Here is a 13,941-nt window from a genome sequence, read left to right as displayed (position 1 = left end):
CCCCACCTCCTGCACTCAGCACCTCCACCTCCCTCACACTTGGAGCTTCCACCTTCCACACTTGGCGCCTTCACCTATCCCACCCACAATGCCTCCACCTTCCTCGCACTAGGCGCCTCCACCTGCAGCACTCAATGCGTTCACAGCCCTTCTCCAAACCTACCTGCCTCACCAGGACAAGGAGCATGAAGAAAAAGATGAAGAACGAGAAGCTGCCCATCACCTTCGTATCCTTCAGAACACCGAGTCCTTGATCCCTGTCAGGTACAAAACACAGGGCGATTCTCACTCTGTCTTCCCGTCACACACTCCCAGGGACAGGGTCAGACACAGGGTGAGGCTCCCTCCACACCATCCCATCACACACTCCCAGGGACAGGGTCTGACCCAGGGTGAGGCTCCCTCCACACCGTCCCATCACACACTCCCAGGGACAGGGTCAGACACAGGGTGAGGCTCCCTCCACACCGTCCCGTCACACACTCCCAGGGACAGGGTCAGACACAGGGTGAGGCTCCCTCCACACCGTCCCGTCACACACTCCCAGGGACAGGGTCTGACCCAGGGTGAGGCTCCCTCCACACCGTCCCATCACACACTCCCAGGGACAGGGTCAGACACAGGGTGAGGCTCCCTCCACACCGTCCCGTCACACACTCCCAGGGACAGGGTCAGACACAGGGTGAGGCTCCCTCCACACCGTCCTGTCACACACTCCCTGCGACAGGGTCAGACACAGGGTGAGGCTCCCTCCACACCGTCCCATCACACACCCCCAGGGACAGGGTCAGACACAGGGTGAGGCTCCCACCACACCGTCTCGTCACACACTCCCAGGGACAGGGTCAGACACAGGGTGAGGCTCCCTCCACACCGTCCCGTCACACACTCCCAGAGACAGGGTCAGACATGGGGTGAGGCTCCCTCCACACCATCCCGTCACACAGTCCCAGGGACAGGGTCAGACAGGGGGTGAGGCTCCCTTCACACCGTCCCGTCACACACTCCCAGGGACAGGGTCCGACACAGGGTGAGGCTCCCTTCACACCGTCCCATCACACACTCCACTTACCTCAGCGTAGAATTGGGATAGAGGACGCAGATGTACAAATCCGACATCCAGGCGTGTGTGTGGAGGAAGATGACATTGTAGATCACAAGGGCCAGGAGCATCAAGGCCATCTTGAGTTCAAAGTTCACCCGAAAGAAGAGGGAGCAGCTCAATAAGCCCAGGAGGCAGCAGCACATGTAATACTAGAGGAGAGGGGAGCAGGGGAGAGAGAAAGCATCAGTGATCTCAACATAATGTATGTGTGCGTATGACAAACCAGAGAGGGCCTGAAGGCCAGAATCATCTCCTGAAATTTGTTGTTTTATGGCAGCAGGAGAGTGCAAGACACAAAATATTACTTTTATTGGCAATAAAAAATAAACAAACAGTACAATAAATGAAAAATGGGGTGGTGTTAATGTGTTCTGAAACCTGATGGAAGAGAGAAAGAATCTGTTAAACCACTGTGTGGGTGTCCATGCTCCTAAAGCTCCTCCCTGATGGTAGTAGTGAGAAGGGGCATGTCTTGGAAGGTGACTGGCGCCACCAATGTGAGGTCTGCCGTTTGAAGATGTCCTCCATGGTGCGGAGGCCCTCTGCAGCCTTTCACAAACCTGCTCGTTGGAGCCTTGATACCAGGCAGTGATGTAACCAGTTGGAATACCTGCAGAATACTTTCCAAGGATACGGGAGAAACTGGTAAAGATTTTGGTGCAGAACCTATTCATCTGGCCCATCAGATCTGCCCCACCAGATAATCATACCAGTCATTTCTCATTGTCCCATCTTCTTCCCATTAGCTTACTATACCAAGAACCTAACTATATCTGCCTTAAATACAGTGACTTGGCCACTGCATCCTTTTGTGATAACAATTTCCACAGATTTGCGACATTCCGGCTGAAGAAATTCCTCCTGGTCCCTGTTCCAGAGAGACATGTCTTATTCTGAGGCCATGTCCTCCAATCCAAGACTCTCCTACGAATGGGAACACTCTTTCCACATCCGCTCTATCCAGGCCTATTCAGTATCAGGCAGGTTTCAACGAGATCCCCACTCGTCATTCTGAACCCCGGTGTGTACAGGCTCAGAGACATCAAACACTCCATAAACATCCCTGGATTCATTCTTGTGAACATCCTCTGAACCGTTTCAAAAGCCAGTACATCTTTCCTTAGATGAAGGGACCAAAACTGCACACTATACTCCAAATGCAGTCAGACCAATGCCTTTTCAAGACTCAACATTACATCTTTGCTGTTTTTATTCTAGTCTTCTCGAAATGAATGCTATCACAGCACTTGCCTTCCTTACCACTGACTAAACCTGTAAGTCCAGAGCCAACTTAATTTTCCCAATCTACCTGCCTATTGAAATTCCCCATTATGTGCCTTTTGTCTCCCATTATAACTTATGTTCCACACCCTGGTCACTGTTCAGGGCTTCCAACTGGATCGTTTTACCCTTGCAATTTCTTAACTCTACCCACAAGGATTCTAAGTTTTATGATCCTATGTCACCCCTTTTTAAGGAATTGATTTCACTTTTGTCAATAGAGCCATCCGATCTCTTCTGTCTACCTCCTTGTCCTTTCAATACAAGGTTGTATGCTTGGACGTTAAGCCCCAACCATGGGCTCAGTAATGCCCACAATGTCATACCTGCCAATACTTAACAGCGCTCTAGTGCTCCTTATTTTGTATATAGTGTGCATCCAAATATAACACCCTTTGTCCCTTTTAATTCTGACCCCATGTTACACTTCCCACTGACCGCAATTTTGCCCTATCATCTGCCTGTCCCCACTCACAATCTAACCGTACAATTCACGAGGCCCAAAACTGCTCACATTCCTCCAAATGTGGTCTGAGCAAAGCCTTAGAAAGCCCCAACATTACATCTTTGCTTTTATAGTCTCGTCTTCTTGAAATTAATGCTGACATTTTAGTTGCCAAATTTACAACCAGTTCAACCTGCAAGTTAACCTTGAGGGAATCCTGCACTGGGACTCCCAAGTCCCCTTGCAACTTCAACTTCAGAATTCACTTCCGACTAAGAAGACAGTCCACGTCTGTATTCTTCCTACCAAAGTGCATAGCCCTTCACTTTCCCAACCTGCCACTTCTCTACCCACTCTCGCAAACCACCCTCTTCCCTCTGCAGATCTCCTGCTTCCACCCCACTCCCTGTCCGTCCACATGTCTCGGATTGTCTACAAACCTGGTTGCAGTTCCTTACCACTAGAGATTCTGCAGGTGCTGGAGATCTGGAGCAACACAACTCAAAATGCTGGAGAAACTCAGCAAATCAGGCAGTATCTATGGAAGGGGATAAACAGTGGACATTTCGGGCCAAGACCCTTCATCAGGATCATAGGCACCAGCAGGGAAACAGGCAACTGAGTCCAACTGCTCCTTGCTGACCAAATGCCCCATGCAAACTAGTCCCATTCGCCCACATTTGGCACATCACCTTTGAAATCTATTCTCTTGATGCACCTATTAGCGGAATATACTGCAGAATAATGTCTTTCCAAAACTGAGCACAATGTTCCAAATGTGGCCTCACCGGCACCTTGTACAGCTGCTCCTGGAACACCTCACCTCCCGTACTTATTGCGCCGATAAAGCCTTCTTTACCACCCTGTCCACCTGCACCACCACCTTCAGGGACCCAAGCATGCTAGTTAGGAGATTTGACACGTCACCAATAGCTCAAGCAAATTTCTACAGACATACGGCGGAGAGCATTGTGACTGTTTGCATCACTGATATGGAGGCTCCAATGCACACGATTCCAAGACGTGTAGAGGACTATCGAATCAGCCAGCGTCATTATGGCCTCTCCTCATCGAGAACATCTTCAAGCACCGGTGCCTGAAGAAGTTGGCATCCATCACTGAGATCCCTCACCATCTGGGACATGCCCTCTTGCCATTACTACCATCAGGGATGAGGTACAGGAGCCTGAAGACCCACACTCAGTATTTTATGGACAGCTTCTTCACCCGCCACTGTCAGATTTCCGAAGAATCGACGATCGTTCTTTTTCTCTTTGTGTTATTGATTTATTTTGCAATTTGTAGAAAGTTTCTGCCTTTGCTGGTGCTTCACACCATGTCGGATGGTGATTATAACCCTGTTCTACAACACCCCCTATCATTCACTGACAAAGTCCTACCCCGACTTGTCTTCCCAAGATGCAACACCTCGTACTTGTTCAGGTTGACCAAGATCCAGTCCACCTTCACTGTGAATGACCACCATTTACCAACAAATAGGATCACTGGTGGACCTACAGCATCGTGTCAGAGAGGGGTTGGGTCCCTTTGTACTTACCGGGACTGTGATGAGAACCTCTTCTCCATTTGTCTCATCTGTGAGGTTCTTTATTGACAGGGAGGAATCCCATTCCATGCAGGGGTCGCGTCCCGTGGGCTGCGGGAGGAAGAACTGCCATGGGGGGGAGGTGGTGGTGAAGGAAAGAGTTTGGGGGGGGGGGGGGGGGGGGGTTAGGATCAGTCAGTCACTCGGTCCAAAATTCCATCCTTCCTGTTATAGGCTCCCTCCTCCTGTACCAGACCGACCAGCCTTCACTGTGATGAAGCCCCCTCCTCAAGCACTGGTAAAAGGGGTAACCTGGCTTCAATTTACTCCTCTGTCTCCCTCCTCCTGATCCTCTTACTCCCCACGTGCTTCACCTCCTCCCTAGCTCTCCACATCTTGTCTCTCTGCACCGTTTCCCTCTGCCGTCTCCCTCCTGTGCCTGCCCTCTCCTTCCCTCCCACGGTCTATCTCTCTCAATCCCACTCTATCATCTTCTATTGTTCCCCTTCCCCATCACTCCTCACCCTCCTCTCTCCCTATCTCCTATCCCCTCTCTTTTTAGGTACTCATTCTCCTTCCCCCTCACATTCTCTCCCATCTACTCCTCTCTTTCTCTCACTCCCTCTGCAATTCTCTTGCCCCTCACAACCCCGACACCTCTTTTTACTCTCCTGTCCTCTTCACCCATCACCTCTCTCCCCCTCACATACCCCTCTGTCTGTCCTTCCCCTCTCCTTCCCTCCATTCTTGCACCTCACTCTCCCTCCCACCCCTCTTCTTCCTAGGACTCAATTTTGTCTGAGTGTTTGGAGAGAGGGGCTGTGTATTTCCCTCACCCCACAAACCCCCCCACCCCACTCACCAGGTTGAAGACCGCCATGACCAGCACGGTTGCCATGGTGATGGTTGCTAGGAGGATGTGGAGCCAGGGCTTCTTTGCGACCGAGGCCGAGATGGAGGTAATCCACTGGAAGGCTGTAGGCCCCTTCTCCGTGCACTTCTGTCGGGGCAATTGGCCAGTACGTCACCCCCATCACATACCCTTATTCCCCATTTCATCCCCTCAATGTCCCAGATGTTCAGTCCCTCCACCCCACACCTCTCATTCCCCCCAACCCACCCCTCCAAACTTCCACATCCCTTCCTCCGATCACCCCGTCTGGGACCCTTCTCCCCCACTCCATGTCCCAGACCCTCACTCACAGCACTCTCCCCACCCATCCACTCCCTCCTCCTCCCCTCTCCATCTAGGACATTGACCTCACTGGGCATATGCTCCACTTGGCCCCTCCCTCCCTCCTTTCCCCCTTCCAGACCCTCCGGGTGCTCCCTCCCTCTCTTCCTTTCTCCCACCTTGCAGACTTCTCTCCCTCCCTCAGGGAAGTTGACAAACCCACCTCTAATCCCTCGATCTCTGCCCCCTCCCTCTCCTACCTCATTCCTGGGCATGGCAGAAGATTCCTGGGATTCTGAGTTCAACGGGGCTTCTGTCTCGCCAGCCCAGCACCCTGGGTTTAAGGGTCAACATCTTGCCCCTTGGCAGAGAGCTTGAACCACCTACCCACCACCGAGGTCAAAGGCCAAAATCTGACCACTTGATAGAGCTCCAATCCCCGCAGTTGACTCCTGAATATCGTTAGGTTAGAGGGTGAGAAAAGAGGGCTCTTGACATCTGTCTTTTCCAATAAACTTGGAGTTGACCTCTGCCTTTCTCTCTCCCTCTACCTCCCCCCCTTCTCCCCTCCCTTTCTCTTTCACTATCATTTCCCACCCCTCTCTCCCCCTGCCTCAGTCTCTCTATTTTTGGCCCTGCATGTTGACCCCTTCCCCCCCAGGTGAAAGGTCAAGAGGTTGACCTACCAATCGAGGCCACTTCCTCCAATCCCCACCCTCTCCCAACATTGCCCACTGATCTCAAAAACCAAATACCTCCCTCACCCACCATCTTCTGTTTTCTGGGGAAATTCTCTGCCTCGGTCAACAAACCTCTCCCCTCCTCCCCCCCCCCCCCATCCCGTCCCTTCCCCTCCACCCTCCCACATGATCTCCTCAGAGACACACCGAGAAGTTGCCGGCGAAGCAGGTGAAGAGGACCAGGAGGAAGAGGAAGAAGGTCACACCATAGGAGATTCCCAGCGCCATGTTCCTGTGGGGGGATGAGTGGAGGGGTTGGGGAGGGGTGGGGGGGGCAAGAGGAAGAAGGAGAAGAAGATGGAAAGGGTGAGTTGAGAGGAGTGAGGAGAGAAGTAGGTGTGGAAAGAGGGGATGAGGAGGAGGAGGAATGGGGAAGAGGGAGATGTATATTGGAAGGGGAGGGGAAGTAGAAGAGGTGGGAGGAGGAATGAGGGGGATGGAGTGAGGAGAGATGCAGAGAAGGAGGAGGAGGGAGGAAGACGAGGAGAGGGAGAGGTAGATTGGTAGGGGAGAGGAAGCAGGAAGGGTATGGAGGGAGTGAGGAAGGGATGGGGAGAGGTGAGGGTGGAGAGGAGGTAGGGTAGTTAGTCTCCATCAATAAGTAGTCAATGAGGTTCTAGCAGGAAAGAATGGTTGGGAGAGGGAGGACTGAAGTTCCTTCCCCCAACCTAATTCCACACACCCCACTGTTCCCCAGCCACCTCCCTCTCAGCACCCTCAACTTGGCCCTCCCCCATCTCCCAACCATCCCCTCCTCTCCCTCCACCTTTCTTCTTCTGCCCTCGCCTCCCCAATTCCTACCCTTCCCTCCGTTTTCCTGCACTCTTCCTTCCCCACCCTCTTCCTACTCACTCCCACCCCTTCCTCCTACCCTCTTCCTCCACCACTCCCCTGCTTCCCCCAGGCCCTTGCACCTTCCTATTTGCTTGAACAACACTGGAACACTTTATTCTGCATTTTGTTATTGTTTCCTTTTCTACCTCGGTGAAACCATCTGTAAGGATGGCTTGTAGAACAGTACCTCGGTACACTCATCGATAATTAATTAACTCCCCCCTTCACCACCTCCCTCCCTCCCCCTTCACCCTCCCTTTCCACCTCCCACTTTAACCACTCCCCTCAATCCTGCCCTCCCTCTCCATCATCTACTCCCACTTCCTTCCCCAACCCCTCCCTTACATCTCGCCCCCTCCTCTCAATATCACCCATCCTACTACAGCCCCCCTCCCCTCCCTCGCCACCTTCCTCGCTACCTACATCCCTCCAGACTCCTCCTCCTTCTCCCTCGCCTCCTCCTTACCTACTCCTCTCCTCCATCCTCCCTCTCCCTCGCACCCTCCCTATCTACCCCATCCCTCCACTCTCCATCTTTACCCCCTCCTTCCCTCATCTCCCTCCGTGCCCACCCCCTCCATTTTGCCCTCCCCTCCCTCGCCATCTTTCGCCCTATCCACTTCCCATGCATTCCCCCCCACCCTCCCTCTCTCCACCCCACCCACCCCTTGCCCCTTTGCTTCACTCACTTGTACGACACCAGCACCTGCACGGCGAAGCTCGAGGTGAAGGTCAAAGCCGCACAGACCGTGTAGCACTTGAACCCTGGCACTGCATTCGAGCGGTACTGAGATAAAGAGGGCAGAAATCCGTAAGGGAAGCAGAGAGCAAGGTAACCCAGAGTCTTCGCGAGTCAGACGGCCCCCTCCTGTTTTCCAAGGAGACCCTCCCCATCTGGAACCTCGATCAAAGAGGGAGATCTCCCTATTGAATACTGGGAGTCTCTTTCCATCAGATAAAGCGGGATTCTCTCTGTCAGGAGCCTCTGTTAAAGGAGGCGCCTCTCTCTCAGTCTGCTTTGGAATGTGAGAAGGAAAACCTGTCAGCCAGGGACTCCTGTTGTAGAGGGAGTATCTCAGTCAGGAACCTCTGTTAAAGAGGGGAGCAGGGAAAATCCAGGAAACTATATGGCAGAGACCTTTCCATCAGTGGTAGGGAATTACTGGCAAGCATCTCTAGGAATTGGATTTACGTGCATTTGGAAGAACATGGACCAATTAGGAACAGTTAGCCTAGGTTTTGTGCAGGGCAGATCACGTCTTACAAGTAAAATAATTCCACTCATCCGTCACCTTTGCCCAGACAACTTCCTCGAGGGGGTGACAAAGGTAACGGAGTACCTGAGTTCACAACCTGCAGATGCTTTTTCTGATCAGTGGAACCACCCCCCACCCCGCTCCATACCAGACGGTGATGCAAGCAGTTGCAATCCTCTTCATGGTACATCTGTAGAAACTTGCGAGGGTCTTTGGTGACACACCAAATCTCTTTAACCTCTTCATTCAGTTGTTCGAGGGGGTGATAAAGGTGACAGATGAGTGGAATTTTTTTTTTAATTGTTATTTATTTAGAGATTCATCCGTCCTGACCGAAGTTTATAAATATTCGAAGCCTAGACAAGGTAGACAGTCAGAATCCTTTCCCAAACTTAGAGGATTAAATTCTTTAGTTTGACATTAGAAATGTCAAATTGGAGAAGGCATAATGATAGGTGTAAAGGCTAGAAGGATGCAAACATTAATTTTTTTAAACAGAGAGGAGTGCTGGGAGCCTGGAACTGGTGGTGGAGGCAGATAATGATCATGTGTTCAAAATCAGGATCAGATTCGGGTTCAATGTCACCGACATACGTTGTGAATTTTGTTGATATACAGCAGAAGTACGATGTAATACATAATAATTAAAAAACTGTGAATTATATTAAATATATATGTAAAGTTAGATTAAATAGGTAGTGCAAAAAGGGAGAAGAAAATAATGAGGTTGTTTTCATGGGTCAAATATCCATTGAGAAATGTAATGGCAGAGGGGAAGAGCTATTTCTGACTCATCGAGTGAGTGTCTTCAGGCTCCTGTACCTCCTCCTTGATGGTAGCAATGAGAAGAGGGCATGTCCTGGGTGGTGAGGGTCCTTAATGATGGATGCCACCTTTTGAGGTGTTGCTCCTTGAAGATGCCCTGTGATCCCGGGGAGGCTCAAAACTTCCAGCGGCTTACTTCGATCCCGTGCAGTGGAAACCTCGGCGCGCCCCACCCGCCACCACCCACCATGCCAGACGGTGATGCAGCCAGTTTGAATGCCCTCCACAGTACAGCTGTACAAACTTGCAAGTGTCTTTGGTGACACACCAAATCTCTTCAACCTCCTAGTGAAATATAGTCGTCGCCATACTGCATCAAGATGATGGGCCCAGGAGAGGTCCTCAGGGATGTTGGTACCCAAGAACCTGAAATTGCTCACACTTTCCAGTACCAATCCCTTGATTAGGGCTGGCGTGTGTGCTCCTGTCTTACCCTTTCTGAAGACCCCAATCCGTTCTTTGGGCTGGTCTACCTCCTGGAAACCTTCTCGTCACCACCCGAAATTCTGCCAGCAGTAGTTGTACCATCAGCAGATTTATAAATTTATCTCAGCCACATGGTCATGGGCGTAGAGAGAGGAGAGCAGAGGGCTAAGCACGTATCTTTGAGGTGTTCATTATCAGTGAGGTGGAGATGGTATTTCCAATCAGCATGGACATTGTTCTCCCAGTGAGGAAGTCGATGATCCAGTTGCAGAGGGAGGTACAGAGGCCCCGGTTCCAGAGTGTTTCAATCAGAACTGTAGGTATGAGGTGTTAAACACTGAGCTGCAGTCAATAAGCAGCCCCCTGATGTAGGTATCTTATTACCCAGGTGATCCAGGCCACGTGAAGAACCAAAGAGATCACATCCGCTGGAGACCTTTTGAGGCTTTTAGACAGGCACATGACATCCTCTACTCCGTCTCTCCAACACTCAGTCAGTTTCCCTCTCTGTCCATCTGTCCCTGTCTGTATCTCTCTCTCTTTCTGTCTGTCTGTCTCTTTCTTTCTCTCCCTCACTGAGCTTGCATACAAAACCCTGAAAGCAGACAATCTTCCCCCCCAGAAGAAGGGGGCAATAGGGCGACACCGGCACACGCAGGCCAGTTTAGCCAAATTCAGACCTTGTCTCCCACTTACCTGCTTCTCCATTGCCTTGGTACTGAAGTAAAGGGTGAAGGGGTTAAAGTGTTCGGACCGGTCACCCTGCCAGCTACAGGAGAGCAGAGAGAGAAAAATCAGTGAACATTTCACTTTTTGCCCATTCTCTCTGTCACCAAGGCCCATTAAAGGGGCATTCTCTTTCCTTCTGGGTCTCCTTCCTTCCTTCCTCCTTTTTCCCACACCCCTCCCATTCCTTCCTGTCGCCTAACCCCCCCCCCCGTCACCTCAACCCCGCAACTTGCAATCTCGCACTCCTCCCCTCCCTGAAATCACCTCTCTCCTACCAGTCACACATCCCCCTACCCAACCCCTCTTCCTTCCACACCTCCCACCACCCCTCCCTGAGCCCCCATTTCCCTGCTCTTCACCCATCCCCCACCACTCCTGCCTCACTCCCCTCCGCCGTACCCCTTCCCTCACCTGGTCACCCTCCACCACTTCCACATGTCCTCTTCCCATTCTCTCTCTGCCCTCCCTTCCCCACACCCCTCCGCCTTGCCCACCTCTGGGAGTTCAGCCCATCGATGACCTCGCTGATCTTCTCATGAACAGCCTCGTCCAATCCTCGCTGCCAGCGGCCCCTGCTGACCAATCAGAGGGTGAGAGAGGGCAGGGATCCATGGTGACAACAACAACTGGACGTCTGAGACAACCACCACCACCGAGGTAACCGCATGCAGCCTCGTTCCACGGGGATGGGGGGGGGGTGGGGTCACTCACCTGTCCGGGATCCGGTGCGGGCCGACGCCTCCCATCGGGATATCCTGGGGGAGGAGAGAAGGGAGCAAAAGTCACAGAGCTGCATCCGGTGGCAGTGCCCCTTGACCCCATGGCCCTCCACAGTTCCACCGCCTTGTGGACACCAACACCAGCGGTCCTGTAATGTCCAGTAGAACCCCTAACCCTGTCCGTCTGGTAGGGCCCTGGAACCCAGTGGCTTTGTTGCCGTAGCTCCAGGTCTGAACCCGACCTCCCTGGGAATGTACCCTCACTGTAGGCAGGATTTGTCCCATGTTGCCATTTACTATTCTTCGGGCAGGAGTTAATTCAAGAACTAGAAACCCCAGTTGGGGGGGGGGGGGGCGGGTGGTGTGGGTCTAACATCTACCTGTACCTTCAACACAACCCTCCCCACGGTTTATCAGACCTGGACTCACCTTCTACACCAGCCCCACATCCTGTCCTGTGTGTCTGAAACTCACTAACCACCTCCCTCTGTGGGGAGAGAATTCCAAAACCAGATTTATTATCACTGACACATGTCATGAAATTTGCAGTTTTGTGGCAGGAGCACAGTGCAAGGTTTAAAACATACTGCAATTACTGTAAGAAATGTCCGTCATCGGACCAGGACCTGCCCCTATCATCGTTTGTAGACTCGAACAACAGCTCTAGCTTAGATTTACCAGAATGTTACCTGGATTTCAGCACCTAAGTTACAGGGAAAGATAGAACAAGTTAGGTCTTTATTCTTTGGAGCGTAGAAGGTTGAGGGGGGGGACGTGACAGAGGTATTTAAAATTATGAGGGGGATGGATAGAGTTGAAGTGGATAGGCTTTTTCCATTGAGAGTAGAGGAGATTCAAACAAGAGGACATGAATTGAGAGTTAGGGGGCAAAAGTTTAAGGGTAACACGAGCGAGATTTCTTTACTCAGTGAGTGGTAGCCGTGTGGAACGAGCTTCAGTAGAAGTGGTAGAGGCAGGTTTGGTATTGTCATTTAAAGTAAAATTGGATAGGTATACGGACAGGAAAGGAATGGAGGGTTATCGGCTGAGTGCGGGTCAGTGGGACTAGGTTGGAGTAAGCGTTCGGCACGGACTAGAAGGGCCGAGTTGGCCTGTTTCCGTGTTGTAATTGTTATATGGTTAAGCCCTCCACATCAACGAGGACATCTTCAGAAAGAGGCATCACCCATCATTAAAGACCCCCCTGCACCCAGAACATGCCCTCTTTTCAAGACTGCCATCAGGGAGGAGGTACAAGAGCCTGAAGACCCACACTCAATGTTTTAGGAACAGCCTCTTCCCCTCTGCTATCAGATTTCTGAACAGTTCATGAACCCACGAACACTACCTCTCTATTATCTATATATTTCAATTTTTTTGCTGGAAATAAATTTTTTTATGCCACGGTTCCATCACAGATTTCACAACATGTGAGAGTGATAATAAATCTTCTGATTCTCTTCTGCTCTCTCCCTGTCACATATCTCCTGTCAGGAGCGCAGACCTGTACAAAGCACTCTCGGGGTGGTCTCCCCGAGATCCGTATTGTTCAAGCAGTACCCAGAGTACAAGAGATGGGAGCAGAGTTGGGCATTTTGTCCCGTTGAGTTGGCTCTGCCCCTCAGTTGTGACAGATTTATTTTGCCCCTCAGTCCCATTCTCCTGCCTTCTCCCTGTAACCTTTAACGCTTTAATCAAGGAACGATCAACCTTTGCTTTCAATATACAAAACGACTTGGTCTCCACGAACGCCTGTGAAAATGGATGCCTCCTTATCTCTATTCTAAAGGGAATGCCTTGTATTCTGATCCTGGGACACCACAACAACTGGAAACATCTTTGCCACGTCCACTCTAACAAGGCCTTTCAATATTTGATTACATTCAATGAAGGCTCCTCTCATTCTTCTCAATACCAGTAAATACAGGCCTAGAGCCATCAAACATTCCTCATCACCTAACCCTTTTGTTTCTGGGATCATTCTCGTATCCGTCCCCCGGATCCTCTCCAGTGCCAGCACATCCTTTCTAAGATATGGGGCCCAAAACTGCCCCTCTGTCTGGCCCCTCGCCTCCTGCCCTTCCTCTGTGGCAGACAACCCACCTGCCTTATGAAGCGGTTGATGCTAGGGGTCTCCACTGGCAGGCTGTCCCGGTGCCGCAGGTGAGCGAAGGGCTTGGCCGCTCCCCACGACGCCAGGTAGCGGGTTATCCGGACAGAAGCACGGATCTTGGCACAATCATCCCCGTCCAGGGTCAGGCACTCCTTGCCAGGCTCTTCCTGGGATTGGGGGTGGGGGTGAAAGAGAGGGAGAGGGAGGGAGAAAGGGAGAGGGAGAAGGGGGAGAGGGAGAAAGGGAGAGGGAGGAGGAGAGGGAGGGAAGGGAAGGAGATGGAGAGAGGGAGGGGAGAGAGAGGGAGAGGGGGGAGAAGGAGGGAGGGAGAAAGGGAGAGGGGGAGAGAGGAGGGGAGAGGGAGAGAGGGAGGGAAGGGAAGGAGATGGAGAGAGGAAGGGGAGGGGAGAGAGAGAGAGGGAGAGGGAGGGGGAGAGGGAGAAAGGGAGAGGAGGAGGAGGGAGAAAGGGAGAAAGGGAGGGAAGGGAAGGAGATGGAGAGAGGAAGGGGAGGGGAGAGAGAGGGGAGAGGGGGGAGAAGGAGGGAGGGAGAAAGGGAGAGGGGGAGAGAGGAGGGGAGAGGGAGAGAGGGAGGGAAGGGAAGGAGATGGAGAGAGGAAGGGGAGGGAAGAGAGAGAGGGAGGGGGAGAGGGAGAAAGGAAGAGGGAGGAGGAGGGAGAAAGGGAGAGGGAGGAGAGAGGAGGGAAGGGAAGGAGATGGAGCGAGGAAGGGGAGGGGAGAGAGAGGGA

At 52.0% G+C, this 13,941-nt stretch overlaps 1 protein-coding gene across 1 annotated transcript in view; it reads right to left on the bottom strand.

The window, feature by feature from the left end:
- The window catches only part of LOC132381688 (adenylate cyclase type 2-like), a 56,489-nt gene that overhangs the window by 14,495 nt on the left and 28,053 nt on the right, over nt 1-13,941 (bottom strand). Inside the window, 10 exon segments of the mRNA XM_059951281.1 lie at nt 164-257; nt 1,073-1,254; nt 4,390-4,503; nt 5,240-5,377; nt 6,439-6,523; nt 7,815-7,912; nt 10,329-10,401; nt 10,856-10,936; nt 11,073-11,116; nt 13,184-13,393. Of these exon segments, the coding sequence (XP_059807264.1) occupies nt 164-257; nt 1,073-1,254; nt 4,390-4,503; nt 5,240-5,377; nt 6,439-6,523; nt 7,815-7,912; nt 10,329-10,401; nt 10,856-10,936; nt 11,073-11,116; nt 13,184-13,393 (1,119 nt within the window).

Source organism: Hypanus sabinus, chromosome 26, assembly GCF_030144855.1.
Source record: "Hypanus sabinus isolate sHypSab1 chromosome 26, sHypSab1.hap1, whole genome shotgun sequence".
Taxonomy (NCBI): Eukaryota; Metazoa; Chordata; class Chondrichthyes; order Myliobatiformes; family Dasyatidae; genus Hypanus; species Hypanus sabinus.
This window is presented reverse-complemented; position numbering and strand designations above follow the sequence as displayed.